This window comes from Papio anubis, chromosome 17 (assembly GCF_008728515.1).
Source record: "Papio anubis isolate 15944 chromosome 17, Panubis1.0, whole genome shotgun sequence".
NCBI classification, from domain to species: Eukaryota; Metazoa; Chordata; class Mammalia; order Primates; family Cercopithecidae; genus Papio; species Papio anubis.
In genome coordinates this window covers 40,534,042-40,559,787 of record NC_044992.1, presented here as the reverse complement: position 1 = coordinate 40,559,787, position 25,746 = coordinate 40,534,042, and the positions used below count along the sequence as shown (strand labels likewise).

Below are 25,746 nucleotides of genomic sequence, written 5' to 3'. Positions count from 1 at the left end.
CAGACTGCCACCAGAGCCTCCTGACTGCCCTCGTGAGGTCGCCTGTGAGAAATAAAAATGGAATCCTAAGCACCCCCAACCGAACGGACCCTCTATTTGCCAAGGGGACCCCAGAGTAACCTTGAAAATTGAGTTCTCAGCAATGACAGGATGAGAGGTCAGACGTGCCTCAGTATACCCCTCCCTTGCTAACCGTGTTAGGCTTTCCTCCATAAGGGATGAGCATAACTAGCTCTTTGGAAAGACTCCACTTTTGATACTAACCAACCACCTGATGCTGCTTCTCCTTTTTTTGCCTGAGATAAGACCACTGACCATGCAGTGGTTCTGGTCAGCCTACAGAGAATGTGCAGTAAAGGCTTTTGTGTCCTCTGATTCACCTTTTGACATCAGAGAGCTTAAAACTCCACCCTTGGATCATGCTAATGCTACCATTTTTTTGGTACATGGGACCCATGAATAAGCATAAAGCTCAATTGCACAGGACCACGTTTCTCCTTTCATGAATATTCATGACTGCTCTTATAGCTTATTAAATATGTATATTCGGCCACCCTGTTCAGCACATGCTCCTATTCCCTTTGCCTCTCCCTTGAAGTGTCTGTTTCTAGCTTCTGGCAAGAGGCTATGCTTCCTAGCCTGCGGAAATGGGCACCCTGCAGGCTGCAATGCTTTATGAGAAATAAAGCTGTTTTCCCAAATTTATGAATCTTGTCATTCTTCAGCTGATACTTGTCTCCCCTCTCTGCTTCTCATTCCTGCTCAATTCTCCACTCTGTAGCTGGAGAGGTCTTCTTAAAGCATAACTATGATCATGTGAAACCCCCACCTTAAGGCCCTCTCCTGGCTTCCCATTGCTCTTAGCATACACATGGAACTTGTTAAACATGGCTGTTTAATAATCATGCTTATTATCTGTGCTGGAGCCATACTGACTTTATATCAGGCCCCCTCTTTCCATAGGCTGTTGTTGTTTCTTCCAACAAGCTCTCCAAATAAATAAGCCTTGCACAATACTGCCTTAAAACCAAAGTTAAGTCCTGAACTCTGGACTAGTAAGGTCTCTTTTTAGTTCAGGATATTGTATGTCACTGATATAAAGCACTGTGTGGAGGCAAGTCTCAGAGAAAAAGACGAGGCTGGCAGAATATAAGAGAAAGTGATGGATGGAGGAACTGGATGCCTAAAAGCACTTCATTTCACTTTTCTAAATGTGCCCTGTCAAAATGAAGGGAGCAGACCCAGTAAGGCTTAAGTTAGTGGTTGCACAATAAAGTAGAATATTTATCTTCGCTCTGGAGCTGCAGACCATTAACATTAGAAAACACCACCAGGTCTGTCTCCTAACATGCCTGGGGCCCTCGGAATGGGGAGGATCCTGATTTAATGAGCAAGTTACACCATCTGTCAACAGGACTGCTGAGAGGTAATTCAGCCAACAGCAGTTCCCAGAATTTAAGGAGCAAAACACTTGGGTGCTATTTGTGTAAGACATGGCCCCTAGCTTCACGGTCATGGAATCCTATGCACCCTAACTACTCAAACTGGGAGTGAAGGGTGCTATCTGTGTGTCTTGCTCACAGACCAGCCAGCTTCAGCTTTTTTGTGTGGATGCTTGATGAGCTTTGCAGAAGGGAGACATCCAGCTAGAAATAGGGTCCTGGAGAGTTCCGTCTGTCCCTTTCTGAGCCTAATAATTTCCCGCAAGAGGCTACAAAAGGTATTAACATAAACAAAATCATTGGCCGAAGTATTCACACTGTTATGGATGGAGGGAAGGAGGTGATAGGGGAGAGTAGATTTCATGTATATTCCTTGTGAGATGTGATTTTGAAATGGAAATAATCTAACAGAATAAATTTTGCACCTAGATTAGTGAAGGCAACATAGAGTTGTTTTGGAAAATACCTCAGTTGTAAAATAATGTGAACTTTTACCAAATGACCTGGTAATTAATATTCAAATGAGGAATTTTTCCCTATAAAAATTAGTCAACTTGGAAATCTATATAAATTCTTCTGTATTTGTATAGCTCATTTTATAATACCTATTAAATTTTGAGGTTTACTTATGTGGGGATTTTTTTTTTTTTTCACACACACATGTGAGTCCCTGGGCCAGAGCTTGGCACACAGGGAGGAAGGGTGGCAAAAGTGTATGGACCCAAAAGTCAAATAACTGGAAGTTCAAATCCCAGCTCTCTTACCTAGCAATATGAATTTGGTCATATTTCCTAAGCCTCAGCTTCCTCATCTGCAAAATGGAGAGAACAACTATCCATTTCTCCCAGGGTTGATGTGACAATTAAATGAAATAAATAATAAAAAATATTACTGTTATCTGTAACACACAGGAAGCACTCAATAAATATTGACTACTGTTAGATAACTATTGACTACTGTTAGATATTCAAGTGAAAATATTCATTTCAGTATAATGCTTTTATGCATAAATTGTGAATCATCTCAACATCCTAACTCCTATTGTTCAAAACAAACAGTATAAATTTGGGGTAGGATTTGATATGAAGAGACAACTGAAAATCAGCTCAATATAAGTCTGGTATCTGTGAATTTCTTGACCGTTAGCTTTGAGTCTTACTCTCTTATTCTCCTTTGAAGCCATAGTATCTTTCACAGTGCTTGGCACTCAACTCCAGTAAATATTTATTTAATAAATGGAATATTTATTGAATAAATCGTGGGGTGAATAAAGTGGGCGAACAATCTGAACGGTCACAAGCAATTTTACTTAGTTTGTTCACCCAACTTAGCTTTAGGACTCTATTAGAATGCTCTCAAAAGGTGGAGAGCACTGGATGCGGGAAATATTAATAATTTTTCTAGCTTTCCTTCACAGCAGCTGTGGTGGACATTTGTCATGCTCCCTGGACTGTCATCACACTCTCAATGCCTATCCTATGTGCATCAGTTTCCTATTGCTGCTGTAACAAATTACTACATATTTAATAGCTTAGAACAACACAAATGTATTATCTTACAGTTCTGGAGCTCAGAAATCTGAAATGAATCTTAAGGGGCTAAAATCAAGGTGTCAGCAGGCATGTGTTCTTTCTTGAGGCTCCAGGGAAGAATTAATTTCCTTGTGTTTTCCAGCTACTGGGGACCTTTTGCATTTCTGGTAACTCCCTTCCTTCATCTTCCAAGTGCATCAATCCAACCTCAGCTTCTGTTCTCACATCTTCTTTTTCTGATTCTGATCATTCTGCCCCTCTTTTATAATGACCTTTGTGATTACATTTGGCCCACCCAGATAATCTAGGATAATCTCCCAATCTCAAGATCCTTAATCATGAATGCTAAATCCCTTTTACCAGTAAAATAACCATATTCACAGGTTCCTGGCATTAGAATTAGGACACGAACATCTCTGGGAGGCTATTCTTCAGCCAGCTCACTATGTTCGGAGTTTTTTCCTGAGTTTTGTATCCAGTCCCACCCAGATAGAATCCTGTACTTTACTTTGGACAGGAGGCATGTGACTGAACTTAGTCATGCAGATGCCTGAGATTATCGTTCTAAAGTGAACAGCATGAGGAAGCAGATTTGATAACAAATCCATCTTCTGGTGAGATTAGTAGCAGCAGTGTCCAGCTTTCTGGATACCAATGGTGTATAGAGCTCAGTCCACACCAGCGATGAGATCTGGCTATTTCTACACAGCAGTGGCAGGAACCCTTTTCAGAGCAATGCCATAATATATCCTTGTAAGTACAGTTTCCACTTCCTATTTTTTGGCCTACCCTCAGACCCTGTGAGCACCTCAAGTGCTTTAATAAATTTTTTTTCTGCTTATAGTAATCCTGAAGGTTTTATTATTTATAACTAAGGAACCCAATGGACATCGCCTCCTGTGCTAGATTGTAAGAAGGGCCTTCAGGGCAGCTGACGGAGTGCTCCTAGAAAATTGGAAGAGCAGACAATCATTTGGGGCATCATTTAGGTGCTAGGTACTTCGTAAAAAGACCCTGAAGAAATGGAATGCAATCATTCAAACTAGGAGTTGGTAAACTGCACTGTTCTTTATAACACCTGGTGTAGGGGGAGGGGAGAAAGAGAATATCCTATGGAGGTCTGTTCTGAGACTTTGATTTTCATCTCTTCTCAATATAACAGACCAATTCAGATAGAATTCTGTTTGTGAAGGAATAGCAAGAGAGATTTTGATTACTGATTCTGGTCAGCATGGATGCACTCCTCAGTGATTTTCAAAGCACTTTACAGTCATTAATTGTTTATATTAAATTAAATAGTCTTGGATAGCCATTAGTTTAGAAAGCAAAATTATATCTGGCTTAAAACTGCTTTTTGCCTACTGCCTCACTCGCCTCTGCATTATCTAGAACTTGCTCACATATGGCTCTTACTTTATCCATCTGTAAGAGAAGGTGATTTTTTTTTCCCCTCAAAATAATGCATTTCCATCCCTCTCTCTTCAGTGTCTTCTGCTTGCAGTTTGGAGAACTCGGTTCAAATCCTAACTGTAGCAGTTAGTAGCTGGGTGACTTGAACTAGTTACTTAACCTCTCTGAGCTTCCTTCTTCTAAAAATGTTGATATTATGCTCCCAAACAGACTCATAGTGAAGATTGAATAAGTATGTGGTATGGTGGCTGAGCTCAGACTCTGGATTCAGACAGGTCCACATTCAAATCTTAGCTTACATCTTAACAGCTGTGTGCTCCCCAGTGTTACCTGGGTGCCTGTCTCCTCTCAATAGAATCAGAGATGGAGAAGAACTCCCTCATAGGGTTAGAGATAAAATGAGATAATAAATGGAGAGCACTTTGCACAGTGCCTGTTAGGTTCTAATATTACGAACAGTTAAGTGGCTGTTTGGAGTGAATTAAGGAATTATCAAATGAAATAATAAAATCAACTTCATGTTTTCAAATATCCCCCACCACTACCACCTTCCCTCAACACGGTCTCTAGTGATCTGAAATCCTTTCTAAATAATTGTTTAAAGGTTGTTACCACTAACAGAGATCAGATCTGTGTTTGCCTGCACAAGAATTGGAGAAGGACTGACTTCAAAGAAACATACAGAAATTTGGGGAGTGATAGAAATGTTCCACATCTTAATTGCAGTGGTGATTATAGGACTATATTTTTTATCCTAAACTCATCAAACCATATACTTAAAGTGAGTGCATTTTATGTTTATTGCACTTCAATAAAAGTTTATTTTAATTAATGTATTATGTGTATTCTAGAGCAAGGGTTAGCGAACATTTTTCTGGGAAGGGCCAGATAGAAAGTAATTTGAGCTTTGCCGACCTTAGGCTCTGTTGCAGCTACTCAACTCTGCCACTGTGGTGTAAAGGTAGCCATCGAAAATAGATGCTAGGCCGGGTGCGGTGGCTCAAGCCTGTAATCCCAGCACTTTGGGAGGCCGAGATGGGCGGATCACGAGGTCAGGAGATCGAGACCATCCTGGCTAACACGGTGAAACCCTGTCTCTACTAAGAAATACAAAAAATAGCCGGGCGTGTTGGCGGGCGCCTGTAGTCCCAGCTACCGGAGGCTGAGGGAGAATGGCGTGAACCAGGGGTGAGCTGCAGTGAGGCTGAGATCCGACCACTGCACTCCAGCCTGGGCTACAGAGCGAGACTCCGTCTCAAAAAAAAAAAAAAAAAAAAAAAGAAATAGATACTAGACAGTTCATAAATGAATGGGTGTGGTTGTGTTTCAGTCAAACACAATTCATGAACCAAAATTTGTTTTCATATAATTTTCATGAAATATATTATTTCCTCTTTTGATTTTTTCCCCCAACTATCTGAAAATCTAACAACCATTCCTAGACCCTGGGCCTTACAAAGACAGGCAGTAGGCTGGATTTGATCAGTGGGCCACTGTTTGTCAGCCCCTGCTCTAGAGTTCCAAAGAGGCTTTGTTAGGCAGCGTTATGAAATCTGCTTTAGGGACTTAGTACAAATACCATGTCTAAGAGGGCTGGGAGTCCAGCTCCTGTGAGCCCTGCAGGGTCTTTGCCAGAACCCACTCCCTCTGTGGCCAGCCTAAGCCGCTGCTTCTTGACTTCAATTTTGCCATCTGTGCAGAGAGGACAACAGTCATCTTTCAGAGCCCGGTAAAGCTCATTGAGTTTGTTATTCGAGAGAAAATGCTCTATCCAAGTGCAAAAGCTGATCATGGCCTGGGTTATGAGTCTGGCCTGTCTCAATCATCAGGGGGAAAGGTTTGATTTCTCAGGTTGTCATTCCTAAAATTGCTTGTTCTCCAGGTGATGTTCTTATTTCTGAGTATGGTCTGACCTTCATTCCCCAAAGAGAAGGGTTATTTTTTCAAAGAGCTGGCAGAAGCAAAGTACTCAGAAAGCTTGCTCCTTCCCTGCCAAACTGGCATCCCAGCGCAAACCATGCCTTAGGGGAGGGTGGCTTTCCCCCATAATGTTTGCCTGGATGGGTCCAGAGCTACTCTAAGCTCCTCTGAGAGCAAAGGGAGCTTTATAAATGCAAACCAGCACAAACTGAGGTTTCTTGTTTTTGGTTTCTGAGAGTAGAAGGTGCTTGAAGCATTTTTAGGGTAGTAAAATGGCCAAGGTATCCACAAAAGTCAAGATAGTTCAGAGGTTCCTGAAGCTTCAAAGCTTTTAAAAATTGACTATTACATGTAAAATTCAATCAATCCTTTATTGAAGAAAAAATTATTATCCAGGCACCCAGTTTATCCTCCTACCTGTTGGAAGAATTTGATTCAATCGTTTCTCACAATTTTTTTTTTAAGCCAGATAATAAATGTTTTAGGCTTTGCAGGCAGTATGGTCTCTGTTGCAATTACTCAACACTGCTGTTGTGATGTAAAACAAGTCCCAGACAATACATCGATGAATGAGCATGACTGTGTCCCAATACAACTTAGTTTTCTAAGTTGTAAACAATCAGGTTGTGGGCTGGATTTAGTCCACAGGCTGTTGTTTGCTGAGCTCTGGTCTGAGTTGTGTTATATCTAGAAGGGACTAGGTCGGTTAGGGAAGAGAAAAAAAAAACCTAAACCAGCAGAGACTACTGGTGAGAATGTGGAAAAACCTATTATTACGGATTGGAGAGTAAAACCCAACCAATGAGGATGTTGCATTAGGAGTAGGGCGGGGATACCCTAGATGAATCCTGGCCATGGTGAATTTTCCTGATGAAAGTAGAAAGGCAGCCAGTGGATGGGCAGCACCGGGGACAGGAAGAGCCGATGGGGCATTGTGGGGAGATACTGCTGCTGGCTGGACTGCTCATAACAGTGTTCACAAAGGAGCCTCTGGTTGAACATGTAAGAACCTATGAGTAAGCCACATAGGATTCAGGTGGGTCAAAACAAGGTAAAAACCACAGCATGAGCAAAAGCACAGGGAAGTATCTGCAAGGTGCTGCATAGAATCCTGAGTTGGCAAGTTGGAGCAAAGTTGGAAAGGTCAGTCTATGGCACATCATGGAAGACTTTAAAACATCACTTTCAACAGTGTGAACTTTTTATTTTTAAGAGTCAGTGACAGGTACTGAAGGTTTCTGAGCTCATATCCCCTACAAAGCAGCCAACTCAAATAGTCTTCCTCCTTTACAAAGAGACTATGGTTGGCTGCATCTCACATGTTATGAATTTGATGCTAATACCAAATCACATTTATTAAGCCATTATTATCTGCCTGATAATACTGTACTAAATGCTTTACTTTCATATGTCATTTAATAATGCTTATAAGAAATCACTGATGGGGTTATTTTTATCTCCATTTTACAGATTAGAAAACTGAGATATATAAGAAGTTAACTTACCCAAAGCCAACCAGCTTGTAAGAGACAGAGTGTGCGTTTAAATGCAGCTCTTAATCATTCTCAACTCAAGCTATATGGCATCTCAGTGGATTTAAACATATTTCTGCATTTTAACAGTTAAATAAAACACTTTTAACATCATTTCTAAATTGTTTCTCCAGTGTTCCCTCTCCTCAAAAATCCCCAATACTATAATTACATTTGTCATCTTTTTATCTTCCTATGAATTACTTTTTAAGATCACCAGATTAATAATAAAATATTTGTAAATTTAAATTTTGTTCAAGTTTCATACAAACCCAGTGCACTGATTTAGCATTAAATCTTAATTTCCATCAATGGCAAATCTATCCATTTTGTGTATAATTATTTTCACATTATTTGGGTTACATTTTAGGAGGATATTGCTTTGATGAACACAAACCATATATTTATCTAACATGAATTTTTGGCCAAACACAAAAGTGTGATAAAATTTTAAATAAGTTAGGATGAGTTCATGTCCTTTGTAGGGACATGGATGCAGCTGGAAACCATCATTCTCAGCAAACTATCGCAAGAACAGAAAAGCAAACACCACATGTTCTCACTCATAGGTGGGAATTGAACAATGAGATCACTTGGACACAGGAAGGGGAATATCACACACCGGGGCCTATTGTGGGGTGGGGGAAGCGGGGAGGGATAGCATTAGGAGATATACCAAATGTAAATGACGAGTTAATGGGTGCAGCACACCAACATGGCACCTGTATACATATGTAACAAACCTGCACGTTGTGCACATGTACCCTAGAACTTAAAGTATAATAATTAAAAAAAAAAAATAATAAAAATTTTAAATAAGTAAAAAATGCTTATATAAATGAAAGCTTAGAAAGAAACAAACCAGAATATTAATAATAGTTGTATTATGGTTATGTGATTATAAGTGATCTGTTTTTTCTCTTTTTTCCAAATTATTTTAAATTTGATTATGTTAGTGTTCAAATTTTAAAATATAATCATGTGAAAAATGTTCTTTTTAAGAAAAGAGAGGTTATAAAAATAATACATTGGGAACTAATCAGCAACTAATGAAATAATGCCCAAATGCAAAAAGTGATGATGTTCCATGAAGGTTCCATGTACCTAAAGCAACTGGATCTCATTAAATCCCTGGGACCTAAAATCAGGCTAGCTGGGGTGGGTCTATACTCAGCTTCTCTAAGTACAATCAATTTAAGAGAAACAGGAGTAGAGGTTTAGTGGATTAGTCACAGCAGGCCATTAATCTCTGCATTCTCAGTTGTAATCCAGCCTCTACCAACGAGATTGGAGGAAAAAAAATCCCACAAAAAAAACAAACACCGGGAAAAGCTCTAAAGCAGGCTCCCTAGAGACAGACATACTCAGGTCACAGTTTGCTTATCTTTACTTAACATCAGTACAGTATTTATCATCTGTCCTATTTCTTGTTGGTTTTCCTTTCATGCCTTTTGCTGAAATGCTCAGATCAGATATATTTGAAAAGGAACCATACCGCAATCCCAGGAATAGCTCAGCATTTAATTATCATTTAAAAAAATCCTTCTGTCAAGTGAATATGAAACACAAATCAAAGCTATGTTTTCATGTTGCAAATAGGTTGAAAAAAACATGGGTAGGGTTATCATAAACACAAATTAGTGCTTGGGGAAGCAGGTAAAACTGAGCAATGAAAAGGAAATAGAGTAGCCAAATTTCAGTAAAAATGAGTGACAGTTTCAAAAATTGCAGGGTAAATAGTATCTCTTTTATCATAAATGGATTAGACCATAATAATACCTCACTTCTTTACTGCTCTGGCAAATGACCTAGAATTTACTAATGTATTAAGTGGGAAAAAATAAGCAGCAAATTCCTGAGCCATGATTCTATTTATGCCACTACTGTCAAGGCCGAATATTTATTGGATTACATGAGACCACATGTCTACATGAGAGGTTTTGATAAATTTAAAGTGCAGTTGTAAACTACAAATAGGTGGCATTAATTTCTTAATTTTTAAAAAATTATTAAAGGAACATATGGGCCAGACCCAGTAAACTGTCTCTGAAGATGATGCTATGAAAAGACATCATTATCTCCCTTTTTATTACCTTTAAAATATTCCCCAAACATTCTAGTTTCCCCTAGTGAATCAGATGCAACCAACCTTAACTGATTACGTGCTATGTGCAGACATTGTGCTAAACATTTTCACATGCATTGGCTCATTTAATCGCCATGTTTTACATGATATTGCCAAATTCCTTCCTAATTTTGCTCCATGTGTCTTTTATTATTTTATTTTATTTTATTTTATTTTATTTATTTATTTTTTTTTGAGACGGAGTCTCGCGCTGTCGCCCAGGCTGGAGTGCAGTGGCCGGATCTCAGCTCACTGCAAGCTCCGCCTCCCGGGTTTACGCCATTCTCCTGCCTCAGCCTCCCGAGTAGCTGGGACTACAGGCGCCCGCCACCTCGCCCGGCTAGTTTTTTTTTGTATTTTTTTAGTAGAGACAGGGTTTCACCGTGTTAGCCAGGATGGTCTCGATCTCCTGACCTCGTGATCCGCCCGTCTCGGCCTCCCAAAGTGCTGGGATTACAGGCTTGAGCCACGGCGCCCGGCCGTCTTTTATTATTTTAGCTTCAGCCATAACGAAAGCAAAAGCCACCATTTATCAAGTGCATTCTACGTGCCAAACACCAGGCTCCACATTTTTTTATTTCAAGCCCGCTTAACTCCAAAGATAGGTGTTATTACGTCCAATTTACAAATGAGGATACTGACACTTAGTTAGAGATGTTAAGTAACTTCCTAAAGTCACACAATAAGAAACAGCAGAGTTGAGGTTACATAGTAAAACAATGTATAATATTTTCAATGAATGCTCTTCAATAAATCTGTAGCAGTCAATGATGACCCCTAGACCCTTTCCCAGTGTTGCACTAGAGGGTGACAAGGTAATCGTCAACAAATATTATTTGGGTTATTTTTCTCATAATGTCTTATCTTATGATTGCCCATCGAGAAAGTCATTTGCCACTTTTCTGTTCACTCAAGTCGTGAAAGATCTTCCCATATTTTCATCTTGTTGCCTCAACATTTCAAAGACTGGGTAAGTTTAGCATGAATAGCAAATTTGAACAACTTTCTGTAAAAGTCTGTTAACATACTAAAGTTCCCAAGTTGGAAAGGGACCTAGAAACTACTTACTCCAATATACTTAACCTGTTTAAAAGGAGGAAACTGGAGCCAGAAGTAGCAGTGGCAAAACTAATGCTAAACACATGTCCTAACTTCCATCCTAGTCATCTCTTTAGCAAATCACCTAATTCTAGCTTTCCTATAATGTATAAAAATGTCCTCCAGGAACAATACTTAAGAAGGTTTAAAATTCTAGACCTAGAAAAGGTATTTGTTTATTCTTAACCACGGTTTCCTGTCTCTGATCTAACTTGTTATGCAAAATAACATCTTGAATCCCATAGCTATTGAGGTTTGTTTAATAGATTTTGAGGTAAACCATTGCTGAAAGGATCTTTGAAAGATTAGTCACTATTCTATATACTTGCTTACTCTCTCAAGGAATTCAAGCACATTACTAGAGCCTCATAAACAGGTTATACTTTACTTTCGGATATAATACAGTAAAACGATAAGGAACTTCATACTGTTTGACCCAATAATCACAATATTGAGATTATTTTTTAAAAATAATTCAATAAATATCTACTTGGATAAAAACAAATGCCAAAAAATGTCATAAACTAGAAACAACATATATGCTTAAAAGCAAGGGAAAAGTTAAATATAAATAATGCGATTTTAGATGAATAAACTACTCTGGAAATATAAGAAAAAAATGCATATTAAAGTAGCAGATACTAGCTAATTGTTCACAAACCATTTTCCCTTTGCTCCTGGCTACAAGGCTAGCCTACAGCTCTCCAAGTGTGTTAAAATAAGATGTTAATGGGTGCAGCACATCAACATGGTACATGTATACAAATGTGACAAACCTGCATGTTGTGCACATGTACCTTAGAACTTAAAGTATAATAAAATAAATAAATAAGATGTGGCTGGTTGGGCACTTTGGCTCACGCCTGTAATCCCAGCACTTTGGGAGGCAGAGGCAGGAGGATCACTTGAGGTTGGGAGTTTGAGACCAGTCTGACCAACATGGTGAAACCCCATGATAAAAAAACAAAAATAAAAATAAGATGTGGCAATGTGACTGACCAGAAAGGATGCCCACAGCTTTCCTTCTTGGCCCACAGAAACCCCTCCTGTGGCCTTCCTCTACACATTTTTTTTCCCCATCTGGTGATATCGATGCCCAGGAAAACTTTGGAAACCACAGGAGGTAGCAGAGACCCCATCAACCTTGAGACTCCAAGTCACTACTAATGACATAATTTTTTTTCTTGTATCTCTTTCCTCTCACCAAGCACCTACATGCCCACACACATACATTGACATCTATTGGACAATTAATGCAAATAAGAAGTAAGCCTCCATTGTGTTATGTCACTGAGATTGCAGAGTGTATGTGTCAGGGTTCAGGATATCCTGAACTGACACAACTAGGAAGCAACATGGGAAAATATTTAAGATACAAAGTTTCTTTTTAAAGTACAAATTGGAAAAGTTACAGTTTCAAAATTTAGTAAACAAAAATTTGGTCTATGGGGAATAATTTTTTTCCTAAATTTTTTTCTAATATTGTATCATATTTGGCATAAAATACACTCATTGATTCCTGGCTTCACTCACGTCTGTGACACTAAAACACTTTGCATATACAGTCCCTGTCTTGCAAGGAGCACTGGTCAAGAAAGAACATCTCAATTGAATACATGATTGGCCTAAACAACCAAGGCATAAACACAACTGTCATTCATTAAGTTGTTCAACTTGTCTTACTTTGGATGTGGCACATTATATGCCTTTACCTGGCTTAGTCAAGCTCTCATTTCAGCAGTTCTGAAAGCCGATTTAAAAAAAAAAAAAAAAAAAAAAAAAAAAGCCTGCACTAACTTATATAGTTAAAATAGCACGTGGCTCTCATTCAGCCAATAAAACTCAGTGCTAAAACAAAACTAAAACTAAAAGGCCACAAAGAACTACACCACAGTGGAAAAATAGGAATGAAACTTGTTACAGAAATAAAACATAATGACTTCACTACTTTGTATTCTACTCTACAGGGTTTTGAATCAGTGTAACTTAGAGCCAATATCATTATGGTGCATTATAAGACTTAGACATCAAGTGACATATTTCTATTCACACCCAGGTCATACAATAGAAACCTGATACTCACCAATGTCTCACTTTAAAATCCCCAAACATCCACTGAGAAATTAACAATAAGGCCCCTTTTTTTTCTATAACCCCTTTTTATTTTTTTTCCATAATTAAGATTATAAGCAAACAACATTATTATCCAATTGACCATTTCCTCACAGTTGTAAAGATTAACCAGGTGATTACAGGGTGAATTCACAGCCGAGGATAGCAAATCCACTCCATTCTTTCAATTCCTTGGCTGCCAGCTCTTCTCTGGTAAGAACTAGTCAACTACACCACAATGCTGTTGCAGAAGGCCAGAGGGGAAGTAATGTTTTCTGACACAAGACTGAAAACACCATAGAGACCACAGTAATTTCCTGTATTGCTCTGCATCAAGACTAAAAAGTGGGGTAGGCTATTCTCCCTCAAGCACTCTAGTTGAACACTAACTAGGGAACAGTGAGCTTACTGAAGTGTTGTTTCCTCCCAAGTAGGAACTTGGTAAGAAATACCATACATGTTCTAGGCAATCTCCTCAAGAAGGAACAGAGATGACATGGAGAAAAGAATGACAGTGTATTCACCGATCTTTAATTGTCCTAGTTCAAACCTTTGGTATGGTGTCAAAAATACAAAAAGAGCCAAAATACATTTTAAACAACTATAAAGTGCCCCAAATAAGGATGATTTGTCAAATGAAATATGAGTCAGAGCAGGGACTAGAAAACTATCAAACATATTGCCCATTGGGAAGGTTCCCATTCTCTGTGACTCTGCACACTCAAAAACCTACATGCAGTAGAAGCAAGACAACAGCTGAAAGAGGTGTCATCTTCATCTCCCCTCCCTCATGGCCTCAGATCTTGTCCCCCAGTCTCCCCTGAATGTGGAAAAGCCACTCTCAATCGCTCCTTGTTATTCATTTATGTATTAATTCAGTCATTCATTATTGAGCATTTTCTAAATGCCAGGCACTGGGTTGGGTAATGGGAAAAAAACACACACATTCGTGTGTCACTACATACACATTCTATAGGGCAAAGACCATTGCTGTTTTGTTTGCTACATTGTATCTTATGCCTGGCCCAGTGCCCACCTCATAGGAGGCATTCGTTATCATTTGTGGAATAAATATTAACAAATATATTAAACACGGGGAAAAAAATCTTCCATATATATTACTTTACTGTTTATTTCAAGAATCCTCTGAGGTATTTATTATTATTCTAACCTTGTGTTGGAGGACAGGCCTATGCTCCCTCAATAATTGCAGCTATCAGAATTGTTTTCCTTGAGGGTAAAAGGTAGCTGTGTGTGTAGTGAGAGAGAGGGGAGCGGAAAGAGAATATGTTGACTCATATCCTTCAGTAAATGTGTTTATTCCAACTCTGGCATTGCTGCCAAATGTGTTGCAAAGCCAGCAAGACTTGGCTCTGGAAAACTCACCTAAAAGTCGCAGGCCTCATTTCCTACTGACAGCCCCTTCAGCCACCAGGCATGAAGTATTGGACAAAGTTAAAGATTAATTCTTCATTTACTGTGACGAAAGTACCACCTCTCCCAGATCAGCAGGCAAAGGCATTTGTATGCTGTCTCCTTCATAACCATTGATAATCTCTCCACTGCCATGCTGATGGCCCCCTAATGCAAATGTAATCAAACCCCACACTGGCTATCCCGTTACCAGCCCAATCTTGCTAATAAACAGCAATTGTGGCTTTGTTATAAAAGTGATCCTAGATCATTTCTCATCACCCAAACCTTCCCACCCCAACCCCTCACTGCTGGAAATCCTTTAAAGTTCTGTTTAAGGTTACATGAAATAAAAACTGCAAAAAAGTTACAGAAAACCTTCACTAATCAATGAGTAAGATGATAATAGACATACTGTAAAATTCACGATCAGTCAGTAGGGTCCTGGCTTTTTTTTCCCAGGGTGTAATTATATGGCAATAAACTAAGTAAAGAGATGATATAAACTCTGTAATCTATATCTGGATTACTCCAAAGCTTCTGGGAAGCCATCTGGAACCATGGACAACACTGGAAAATGATCTGGGCCAAGTGGAGCATAGTTGGACAAGAGCCAAAGCTTTAATACTGACTGATCTCTTCCTAATGAAGGATGCAAACTGCATACTTCCTTGGGCCTTTAAAAGATGCCTTCCTTGCATAGAGGGGCACTAGGTGATTCTTACTGACAATATTATATGCAAGGGATTACTGTTATTGAAATTACATACCTTATATACTCTTCCGTCTCAACCTCATCCATCACACTACACTCGTTAGTTGTGGCCATGTTGACTTTTTGACCGTCCCCTGAATTAATCGTGTCCTATGTCCTATCTAATCTCCCTTCCTTTGCAAATGCTGTTTCATATGTTCATCCATCTCTCATCACATCCCTCTTGGTTAATTAGCCAAAATCTTCCACAACAACTCTTTAACATCCTTGGAGACTCACCCTAAGCATCCTCTACTAACACTACTTACTCTCCTTCTCTACCCCTCCTACTTTCAGGATGAGTCAGATGTCCCTGCTCTCTTCTCCTCAAACACTTTCTATACCTCTTTTTATTACAATGCCTATCACATTCTGCTGTGACTACCAATATTTTAAAAATCAGTCTCTTACTAGATGAAGAATTTTTGGAGGAAAAGGTCACTGTCTTACTTATTCTGGTTGGATTCTGAGTACCTGATGTACAGTGTGCCCTCAATAAATGTTGAATGATTAAGTGGACAAAGAAAACCATTTCAATTTAGGTCTCTACACTCATTCTATACTAACTGAACCATAGAGTGGGTAAATTGGATATATCATTTAGTTAACCAGGGGTATATTCTGTTAAGTGAATATGTACTCTATTGGAAATAAGAGTTGAACAGAATGTAATAAGATAAAACTGCTACACAATGCTTTGTAGTGCTTCAAGCATCTGTTTTATGTCAAATAGTGTATCTATTGCTTAGCCCACAATTAATCTTCATGACACCAATGCATGTACAGATGATTCATTTCTCTTAGCCTTCATCTAATGCTAAAGACATTGTTATTATTCTTCAAGTACAAAATTGAAGACATTTGTATTTGCTTAACCTGAAAATACCAAATCTCAAAGATCAGGATAAATGAGAGCCACAAGAGATTTATAAAAAATGAATTTTTTAAAAAGTCTATCACTTAGAATGTCCCATAATGGCCTAATTGATCTATCAGGCCAGGATTTTTTTAATGGGTTTTGTGATCAAGAATAAATGTTGACAGGAAAAGAAGACAAGGAGTTGAGTTTCTAAGTAATATCTTAATACAATCAAAGTAAAAATATTAAGTTGCACACAAACCCGATTATGTCATTTTCCTTAGCTCCCCATTAGCTAGCTCCTCATAAGTAAAAGGTAAGGTCTAAGCTTCTTATCGTGGCTTACAATCTGCTTCGCACTGGCCTAAGGTTATTTTTGTAACCCCTATATCCAGTCATTTATTCCAACCCATCCACTCCATATGCCCAATCCACCATACTTTGATATTTTGTTTTTTAAATGCCTTCTTGTCTATGAACATACTATTCTTGCCACATGATATGTCTTCTTTCTCCATGTTCTGTTGAAATCTCATGTATTCTTCTAGGTCTAGCTCATATGTTTTCTATAAATCTTTTCCCTTCCCCACTTGTATCTACCCACAACAGAGTTAATTGCTCTTCCTTTATATTTCTATTATACTGTATACACACTTCTATTTTACAGCATGTACTCTCTTGTTAAATACTAAGGACCAAGTATTGTTCATTTCTGTGATTCCAGTGCCTGGCATACAGTTTGCTGTCGATACATTTTTGTTGAACATAGAATAAATGATTAAATAATTAATTGGCATTTAGAAAAACTGATCCAAAGTGTCAACAAGTATTATTACTGATGTCAATGATGATGATGATGATAATTTTATGGGAGCAACTTCAATTTACTGAATGATTAATAACACGTCAGGCAGTATGGCAGATTCTTTTGTACATTTTCTATATCTCACATTTTACAGATGAGGACTTAAGGCACACAGAACTTAAATTACTTATCCAAGACCACACAGAGAGTGAATCCCAAAGTTAGAATTCACATGTCTGCCTATCTGGGCTCTAAAACCCAGGCTTGCTCTCACATGATGTGTATTGGCTAATGGCTACTGTATTCCAGATACCACATTAGCCATTTCACAAATGGTGTTTTATTATCCTTATAATTACCTTGTAGGAACAACAACCTTGAGAGGTAAGTATCTGTTTTACAGATGAGCAAGCTGAGAGCCTACCTCCAGTCCCCTCCAGTTCACCCCCTACAGAAGAACTCCAACTCAACTGTCTACAATCTCAAACAGGCTACAAACTCTGTAAAGTACAGTGCTAATTGTAGACATGCAACAGAAATTTAAAATCCAAAGAAATGTCAGAATTTCAAATGAATTTTAACCAAGAATCCATTGAATTGATGCAAAGATCCATAATAAAAAAACAAAAGTCACAAAGTGAATAACCATATTAGGATACTTCATATTCTCTCAATTCAATAGCTCCCTAAGTGGGCTCATCCCAACTTTCCAGTATCTCCCAAAGTGAATCTTTCATTTCAGCTGGGACATTCTTTAGCGTACATCCTCGTTTCTATTCCTCCTTTTTGATGATGAGGTCCCCTCTGTCTCTTTCATCAAAATCTCCAAAATCAATCTCCTTTTCTTTCATGTCTAGACTTCTCCCTTCTATATAATTTGTGCCAATTATTAAACAATTAGACATTATTCTTATTCATTTATATCACAATGCATTTTAGCATTACAACGTTGCATTTATAATAATATCTTAACAAATAAACATTACTCATATTACATTATATCATTCTAAACTGTGTGTATGTATCTCAACTTTGCTTCTATAACTGTATCTTAAGTATGGATCATATATAGTGTAAAGCATATATAGTGTAAAACAGATGCTTTACACTTGCATAATGCAAAACATGTTTATTCAAGAATAACTCTCTGAAGTTTCCCTCAGCAATGCTTTGAAATAGGCAAAGCAAATATAATTTTTATTTTATGGATGAGGACTGAGATTCTGAGAGGTCAAGAAAACTGCCCAAAGTTATAAAGGTAATGAAGGTGGAGTTGTATTGAAGGAAAAGTCTTCTGATTTCCATATTCTTTCTATAATGACTTGCTATCATACACATTTATGATACTTGGATCTCTTTTTGACCTAACCCTTAGGCCCAAGTATATAATGCTTAATTACGGTGATAAATTGAGATGTTAGTTACTGACTTGGACTGGTACTCAAACCCCTCTCCCCAGCCAAGGGACTGGCAGTCCACATTGACATTTATTTTTGCCCTTGAGATTTTATACAACTCCAAAAGACTTTCTTGACTCACTATCTGGAGAGTTTTATCTATGATGGTGGTTATCTGTCAGTAACTGGGCTATATGACATCACATGGGAAACTGGATTTAAAGAAGCCACATTGCTAAGGAGATCATCAGATAAGTAGTCATTGTAAGGGTGGGACTTTTTATTGGGGGACATTCTATTTCGAGCCATATTGAAAGCATATGTAGTTTGCCATTTTTGAGGCACTTTAAAGTTGGGTCTATACTGCATTATAATATGCAATGGAAAGAAAAATTCTGTGAATCCCCTGGGTAATAAGTACTACGTGGTTTCCAGGTAGTTTAGTAAACTTTCCAAGCCTCAACTCCATATTGGACTTACAGGGATAAAGTGGGTTACGCTCATGACTATGCACCAAAGCTTAATGCCACCAGTCTCATTTGTATGGGAAGGAAAATTAAGAGACTTTTCATAATTGTTTAGCCAAAGCTTCCTGGAAAATAAGATTTGTGCTCAATGTTATAGATGTGCTTGCTGATGATGGTTTTCTTTTTGCTTTTAAACAAGTTGATATGGAAAAAGGTAAAAGCTCTACTCCACCATGAACTAAGCCTATACAACATCAGATTTGTAGGAAATAATGACATTATTGCATGCTTACTATGTGATAGAAACTGTGCTGTGTGAAAATCATTGGACACAATATCTCATTTAGTTGATAGAACAAACATGTGGTATGTGTACTATTATCTCTTTTCTACACATAAGAAAACTGAAGTTATGCCATTTTAATGTTAAGATTAGGAAAACAATGTAGGAAATATTCCTTTCTTGTAGAGATTGCTGATCCTAAGATGCTAGAGGCATTTGGGTAATAGCCTCATCTGTTTGATTGACAGGGTAATGTACAACTCAAATGCTACCTTAATTCTAGCTCTAAACTGTAATCATCTTAAACTTTTACTACCAAATTCTCTGAGACTTACATTCATTTAACCCAATTTATTCTTTCAGAGACATCAATATTAAAAAAATTAAATAAAAATATTTGAAAGGAATCTTGAACCAAAACGTAAATGATATACTGAATTTTGACTCAGGTAGACCTGGATGTGAAACCTCTAGGCTGAAGCTCTGTGGGCTTTGGTTGCTATATCTATAAGATTGTCCCACAAATTCTAAGAATAGATGAATTAAATATGTGCAATATATGTAAAATATGTGAAAATGCCACATAATTCAAATGGTTGTTGATGTTATTATTATGAATAAACTGACAAAGAAGTAAAGTTACATAAGGAGGAAGTAGGATGCGTTGTATAAACTAAATTAGGCAGCTCTTGTCTGACCAGGAAATTCTCTCCTCATGCTGCTAAGCATACATTCTTGCTGATCTGAGCTGCTTTGGTAGGAGGGGAATGGTGCTCTTGCAGTACACAGAAAAATCATTCTGGTTCTCTCTCTTTAACTCTCTGATCTCTTCATAGACCCTGGATGCCTTACATTTTCAGCAAAGTGAGATCTGAGTTTAATGGAAAGCCAGAAGAACTCCCAAATCATGCCCTTTAGCCTAGCTGTGTTGCATTAAGTAGCCAAAGCTGATGTGATCTCGCAAATAAAAGACATATGTGCTACTGACCCAGCATCTAGCTAAGCCTGGCCAAACAGTCCCATTTTCCAATAGTTTCATCAAAACCAAATTATTAGTGCAGAACCATCAAACATGCCAAGCCCAGGTGTCTGTACTTTAAGCAATATATCCAAATAGGCCCATGGAGAAATTTGAGGGTGGGTTAGAGGAAGTATTGGAACCTTTGGTTAACAAAACACTAAGCTACAAAGCACCAGTGTGTTCCTGAAAGCAAATGCCACCAAATGAAATTCAGTCAATATATATTCCATACGACAAATCTACTACCAACATTTTCCTTCTGTAAAGTGTTTAGACTGCAGACTTCTACTAGCCTTTTCCAGCCTGGTGTTTCTCAGTAATGGAGCCAACTCTATCAGTGCTTTAAGTATCAATGTCTGGTAACTCTGTAAGGATTAGCACCCATTTAGTGGTCAGGAAAATTCATTCCAAGATGCTAAAGAGGTGCTTTGTTTTTAATTTTTTTAATTTAAGATTTAGCAGATTCTATGATCACAGGGTTATGTTCCTTTCAGTAGAGCTCAGTCATGAGTAAATTAAAACTGCAAATCATGGAGACAGAAAAGAAAGATCCACTAAACTCTCTCAAAGCCACAATTATTCAACCTTAGTGCATTGCATTTCCTATACATTCTAAGGCTGCCAGATGGAAAAAGAATGGAGTCTGAGTCTCCCAAACTGTAGCAATTGTGAGTCATAATCATATTACTAATAATAATTCTCACATACATGGGCATTATTAAATGAGTGGCTCTGCTTACAGGAGGATGAGGCCATCCTGACCATGGAGAAGAAATGGCCTTTTAAAGTTGTTTATGGATGTGTAAAATAAAGAGTATATGATGTTGCATCCCTGCCTAAATGTCTTCATAAAGTGCAAATTAATGCAGATCCTAACTAGGCATTTGGAACGCTAACCTAGTTTTCTGTGTTTAGCTAATAGCTAGCAATTTTGCTTACACTTTTATCCTCTCATTACATAGCAATAATGATTATTTAGTAAATACATGTGAAAGGCCATGTACTCCATAGCACTCCTCCTGGGTTGGAAATAACCCCCCTCCTAATGCTTCCATTTGAATAATTTAGTTGCTGATACACCAAATCAAATATAGCTGTGACAGGTATCCCACTAATGCTTTTTTTGGAGGCTAAGATCAGACCCTTTCTCAGCCTGTTCCCCTCGGTGATTGCCTGGCCAAACTCAGGGTAAGGGCTGGGGACAAAGAGGATGCTGGAGGAAATCCAGAGCCTTAATCAATGTTAACCCTTTATAAATCTTAAAGGTACTCAGATGGCTTGTCTGATTTGAAAATTATTAATGATACTGGGGAGAAGTAAGGAAAGGCTATTTTATAACTAGTCAAATATTCCGGAACAAGAGAGAGAGTTTGAAATAGACATGTAGAAGAGAAAGATGTAAAATATGGCCTTGTGAGATGCCACCCAGTTCATATCTGGACATATGACTGATACAAACCTTTACAAGTCACTTGAGAATTTTTACTCCTAGATGCAGAATGGAATAATAGAAGTCCCACTAGAGGAGTTGCGGTGACCCCAGGGCACATTTTCTTGTCTGCCAGGTACACAACACATCTCACTGATGTATCACAGAGACAAATTTCTTAATAGGATAACCAAGTCCCACATAGAATGGTTTCGGATAACAGAGTCCCATTCCTTCCCTATGAGGAGAAAATTGGAAGCGAGACTGGGATTTGGAACAGAGTCCAGGGTGAGGACAGAACTAGGGTTGTTTTCTCCTATCAAGAATCAGGTCTGGCTTACGGGGAGGGGATTGACAGGGTTGAAGGAAGAGGCAGGAAACATGTCTCTCCACCCCAATGCTGCTTAAATGTGGCTGCTCAAAGGGGCAATATCCTGCTCTCCTCTTCTGATGACTTCATGGGAAGTTGGCCGAGTCCCCAGTTCTGCAGAAGGAATGCAGGCAGAAGGCAGCACTACAAATGGGCTTTTCCTTGGGTGCTCAAGTGGCAGGTGTGAAGGGAAATGGGGTGGGTGCCTTCAATGGGAGGAGCCACGGAACTGGGGAATACTGCTGGTCCAGGGGCTTTCCCCTTTCCCTCCCAGCTTCCTCCCATCCCCAATTCCCTGCACCAACAAAGACACTGCTCAAAAACCAGAACCCGTCCTAACACACTCAGGCACAGGTGTCCACAAGCCCTACCTCCTTCACCTCAACACCCTGAAATCCCGTTTGCTCTTAAAAGCACAGACAGGCCCAAGTAGACTGAGAGGTCTGAGCCAGCACATCCTTGCTACTGGGAATTAAGAAACACCATGATGTAGAGTGGTATTTGTGACACTGTAGTGCTTTAAAAAGAAAATTGAGGGGTAGAGGAGGGTGTGCCAGCAGGTTTCAAAGCATCGCAATCAGTCCTGATGTGTTTGGGGAAGGCATGGAGGACATATCTGATCCCTGCTGGTACTCTCCAGTCCTACATCCTCCCGCAGTCTCTTGAAAGTGTTTAGATACCCGGGCAGGGCCCCGCGTCCATTTTGCCAGCCAGGAACCACCGAGTTTGAGAACTTTGAAAGCCAGGGGATGGGGGTGGTGGTTGCCAAGGCTCGGATTTCGGCGCCAGAGTTCTCAGCCAGGAAAGCAGTTGAAAATCAACACCCATCTGGCTCTTCTTTCTCATCCCCCACCACTTTTTCCTTCACCCTTCCAGGACTGCACACAGATCCTAACCACCCTCCCCGTGCCGCCCCCCCCACACACACACATTCAGACACCCTTGGGCTGAGAAGGATTTTGATTCTGAAGGCGGCAAACCCGCAGAACTGAAAGGGTCTCGCCACCCCCCTCTCCGCCCCGCGGCTACATACAATAAAACCCCATACACCCCAAACATCACAACATAACCCAAATCAGCCAGTGACTTCGGCGCGTCCCGTACCTGATATGCAGACGATGAAATTGGCTTGAAGAAGAAAAAGCACCTCCCAGACTATTTCCATCCTCTGATTCTCATTCCAAGTGCATCACTCGACGGGAAAACAGGGGGGCAGGGGGGAGCCCGACACGGCACACACACATACACACGCGCACACACTTCCGAGCGAGTGCACACTCGCACTCCCACCCGACAGCCGGCCAGGGACAGTCACCCCCAAGATCAATATCGCAGTTTGAATTGTTCCGGCAAATCTCCCCTCGGGCTCGACGGATGTGCGCCCCAGATGTGCTGACACATGTCCGATGCCTCGCTGCCTCGGAGGTCTCCCCGCTCGCGTGTCTCTTCTCTTCGCACCAGCAGCGGAAACCGCACTAGCAGCGGCGGCGGCGGCGGCGGCGGCGGCGGCAGCCACCTGAAGCCACCAACACTGGGCTCTTCCAGCAAAAACGAGACCCCGATTCGCCTGGCGCCCCAAGAAGACATAGACGATAGCCCCCCGCCGGGCCGCGCCGTGCAATTCCGGGCTCCCGGGAGCGCGTAGCTCGCTGGCTAAGCCCAGGCAGTCCGCGGCAAGTTGCCCTCGAAGTCCGCCCCCCTCACCGGGGCATGGTCGGAGGGTGGCTGCTGCGCTCCGGGGCCGTTCTTCTCCTGCTTCCGGGGGGCGGGGAAGGAGCAGACACAGCAGACACACAGAGAAAGAGAGGCAGGGATTATTGCCCGAAACCGCCAGCCGCCGGCAGCCTCCGCCGACCCTCCCTGCTCCCCAAGTCCGCGCGCAGCCTGCCGCCTCTCAGCCGGGTTCCGGCCGTGCGTCCAGGGTGCCAAGGGGAAGGGCTGGGCCCCGGGGACTGGGGCGCGGTGGGGGCCCACGGACTCTCCAGGTCGCGCGCGCGCTTCCTGCTTCTTTGCTATTTTCCTAGACTCCCCAGAACCCCCAGTTGCCTGGCTTCCATCGCCCGCAACTAGCGCCGCTGCCGAGATTTTCCGCAATGCAACTGCAGGGGTCGTTATTTCCTCGCCTACGGATCCCGATGCTTCCCGACTCAGAGAGGAGGAGGGCAGGTGGGGGCGGGAGGAGGAGGAGGAGAAGGAGGCTCGGCCAGGTGAGCGTCCCCGCCGCCGCCGGGAGTCCCAGCGTCAGCTCCGCAGCCCGGCATCCGGGGGCGGAGGCAGGAGGCCCGGGCGGGGAGGTGCGGCTGAGCTCGGCCATGAGGAGGAGGAGGAGGCTGGGTGTTACAGCTTCAGGCCACCTTGGCCGCCGCCTCGGCCCCAGTCCCTGGCAGCCGCCTCCGCACTCCGCACCGCCCTGGCTGCCTCTGTTACCCTCCAGGATTTTCGAGTTTCTCTTCTTAAAAAGAACTTCGTGCTGCGGGTTCGGCGCGGGAGACCCAGGCAGGACTCATCCTGGGAGTGCTGTGCTGTGCTCTCCCTCCGCTGCGAAATATTGGAGATTTTTTTTTTTTTTGCATAATTCATTGCCTGCCCTCTCCATTTCGTCCATCTCATGCCCCCCACCCCTTCCCCCTTTCCGCTCCAGTGCCAGAACACTACTTACCCCAGAGTTCTTTTCTCTGCAGGTTCCTAGACCAGGTGCAACTCTTGCCTGCAAGTCCCTGCCTCCCTCCTCGCGAAAGGGGGGAACACCGCCTTTCCAAGTCCGGGTGTCAGCAGCAGCTGCTGCCAACTGCGCCTTCGCCCAACTCCAGGAGGATTCAGGACTATTGGAAACCCGAGCTTTAGAGGAACGGGGTTCCCTCCTTGTCTTTCTTTTATTCTGCTTTTCTTTAGGGAAGCTCTAGTGCTTTGGAGGCTTTTGCTGGGCTCCAGGATACTTTCCGCCAACGACACTCAGCAGCTTCCACTGAAGGAGATTTCCCCACCAAACCCGCGCGCGCGCACACACACACACCCAGCGCGCGGCGCTCCAGGGCCCCAGGGGAAGGTAGGGGCGGCGCGAGCACCACCCGCCCACCCAGGCCGAGGCCAGGGGCAGCCGGTCCGCAGAAGGTATCGTGGGGAGGCGGGCTATCTATAGCCTAGGAAAGACTTGCACCCGGTTGCAGTGTGGATGCGGGAGAATTGAAGAAAACCCTGTGCTCAGGACTGTTTGCCTAAGAGGGCTGGGAACGAAAGGGGAAAGACAAAATCTCAACAGATTTGTTTGCTTCCATCGCTGCAGTGGTGGTTTGCGAAAGCTCAAACCTACCTCTTTGGGGTTACTGACGAAAAGGAGGGAGCGTAGAGGGAATCCCTGGGAAGATCCAGGATTTCTCGGCGCGCTTGTCCCGATTGGGAACTGTGACGTTAGGAGATTTTGCACAAACGCGGATGAACACACACATAACAAACATAAACACACACATACCCCGCGGGGATTTTTTATCCACTTTTAATTTTTGATGTTTAGAAGCTATTTCAGTATAAACCTCGGTCGAAGAACTGCACAGAGGGTAGATAAGTGGAGATGGAGGAGGGGAAGGAAAGGGTGCCGTTCGTCCGCACAGAGTCAATCTAGTGAATCTTCCCGTGTTGATCCCAGCCCCCAGGCTGTGCGGCATCCGAGGGTGCGGAGTGGGAGCTAAAGGAGTTACATTACAGTGCTCCCGGGATTCTTCAAGGGACTCCAACTGCCCAGGAGTCTGGTGGGTCTTTTTGCTGAGTGGCGGGGAGAAG

The 25,746-nt window shown here is 41.3% G+C and overlaps 1 protein-coding gene across 1 annotated transcript in view; it reads right to left on the bottom strand.

Annotated features, from left to right (window-relative positions):
- The window catches only part of CA10 (carbonic anhydrase 10), a 524,630-nt gene extending 499,329 nt beyond the window's left edge, over positions 1-25,301 (bottom strand). Inside the window, exons 1-2 of the mRNA XM_009190286.4 lie at positions 24,629-25,301; positions 23,074-23,721 (exon numbers count right to left, since the gene is read on the bottom strand). Coding sequence (XP_009188550.1) covers positions 23,074-23,134 — 61 coding nt within the window. The 5' untranslated portion in view covers positions 23,135-23,721; positions 24,629-25,301. The remainder of the gene's footprint in view (positions 1-23,073; positions 23,722-24,628) is intronic.
- Positions 25,302-25,746: the final 445 nt, after the last annotated feature.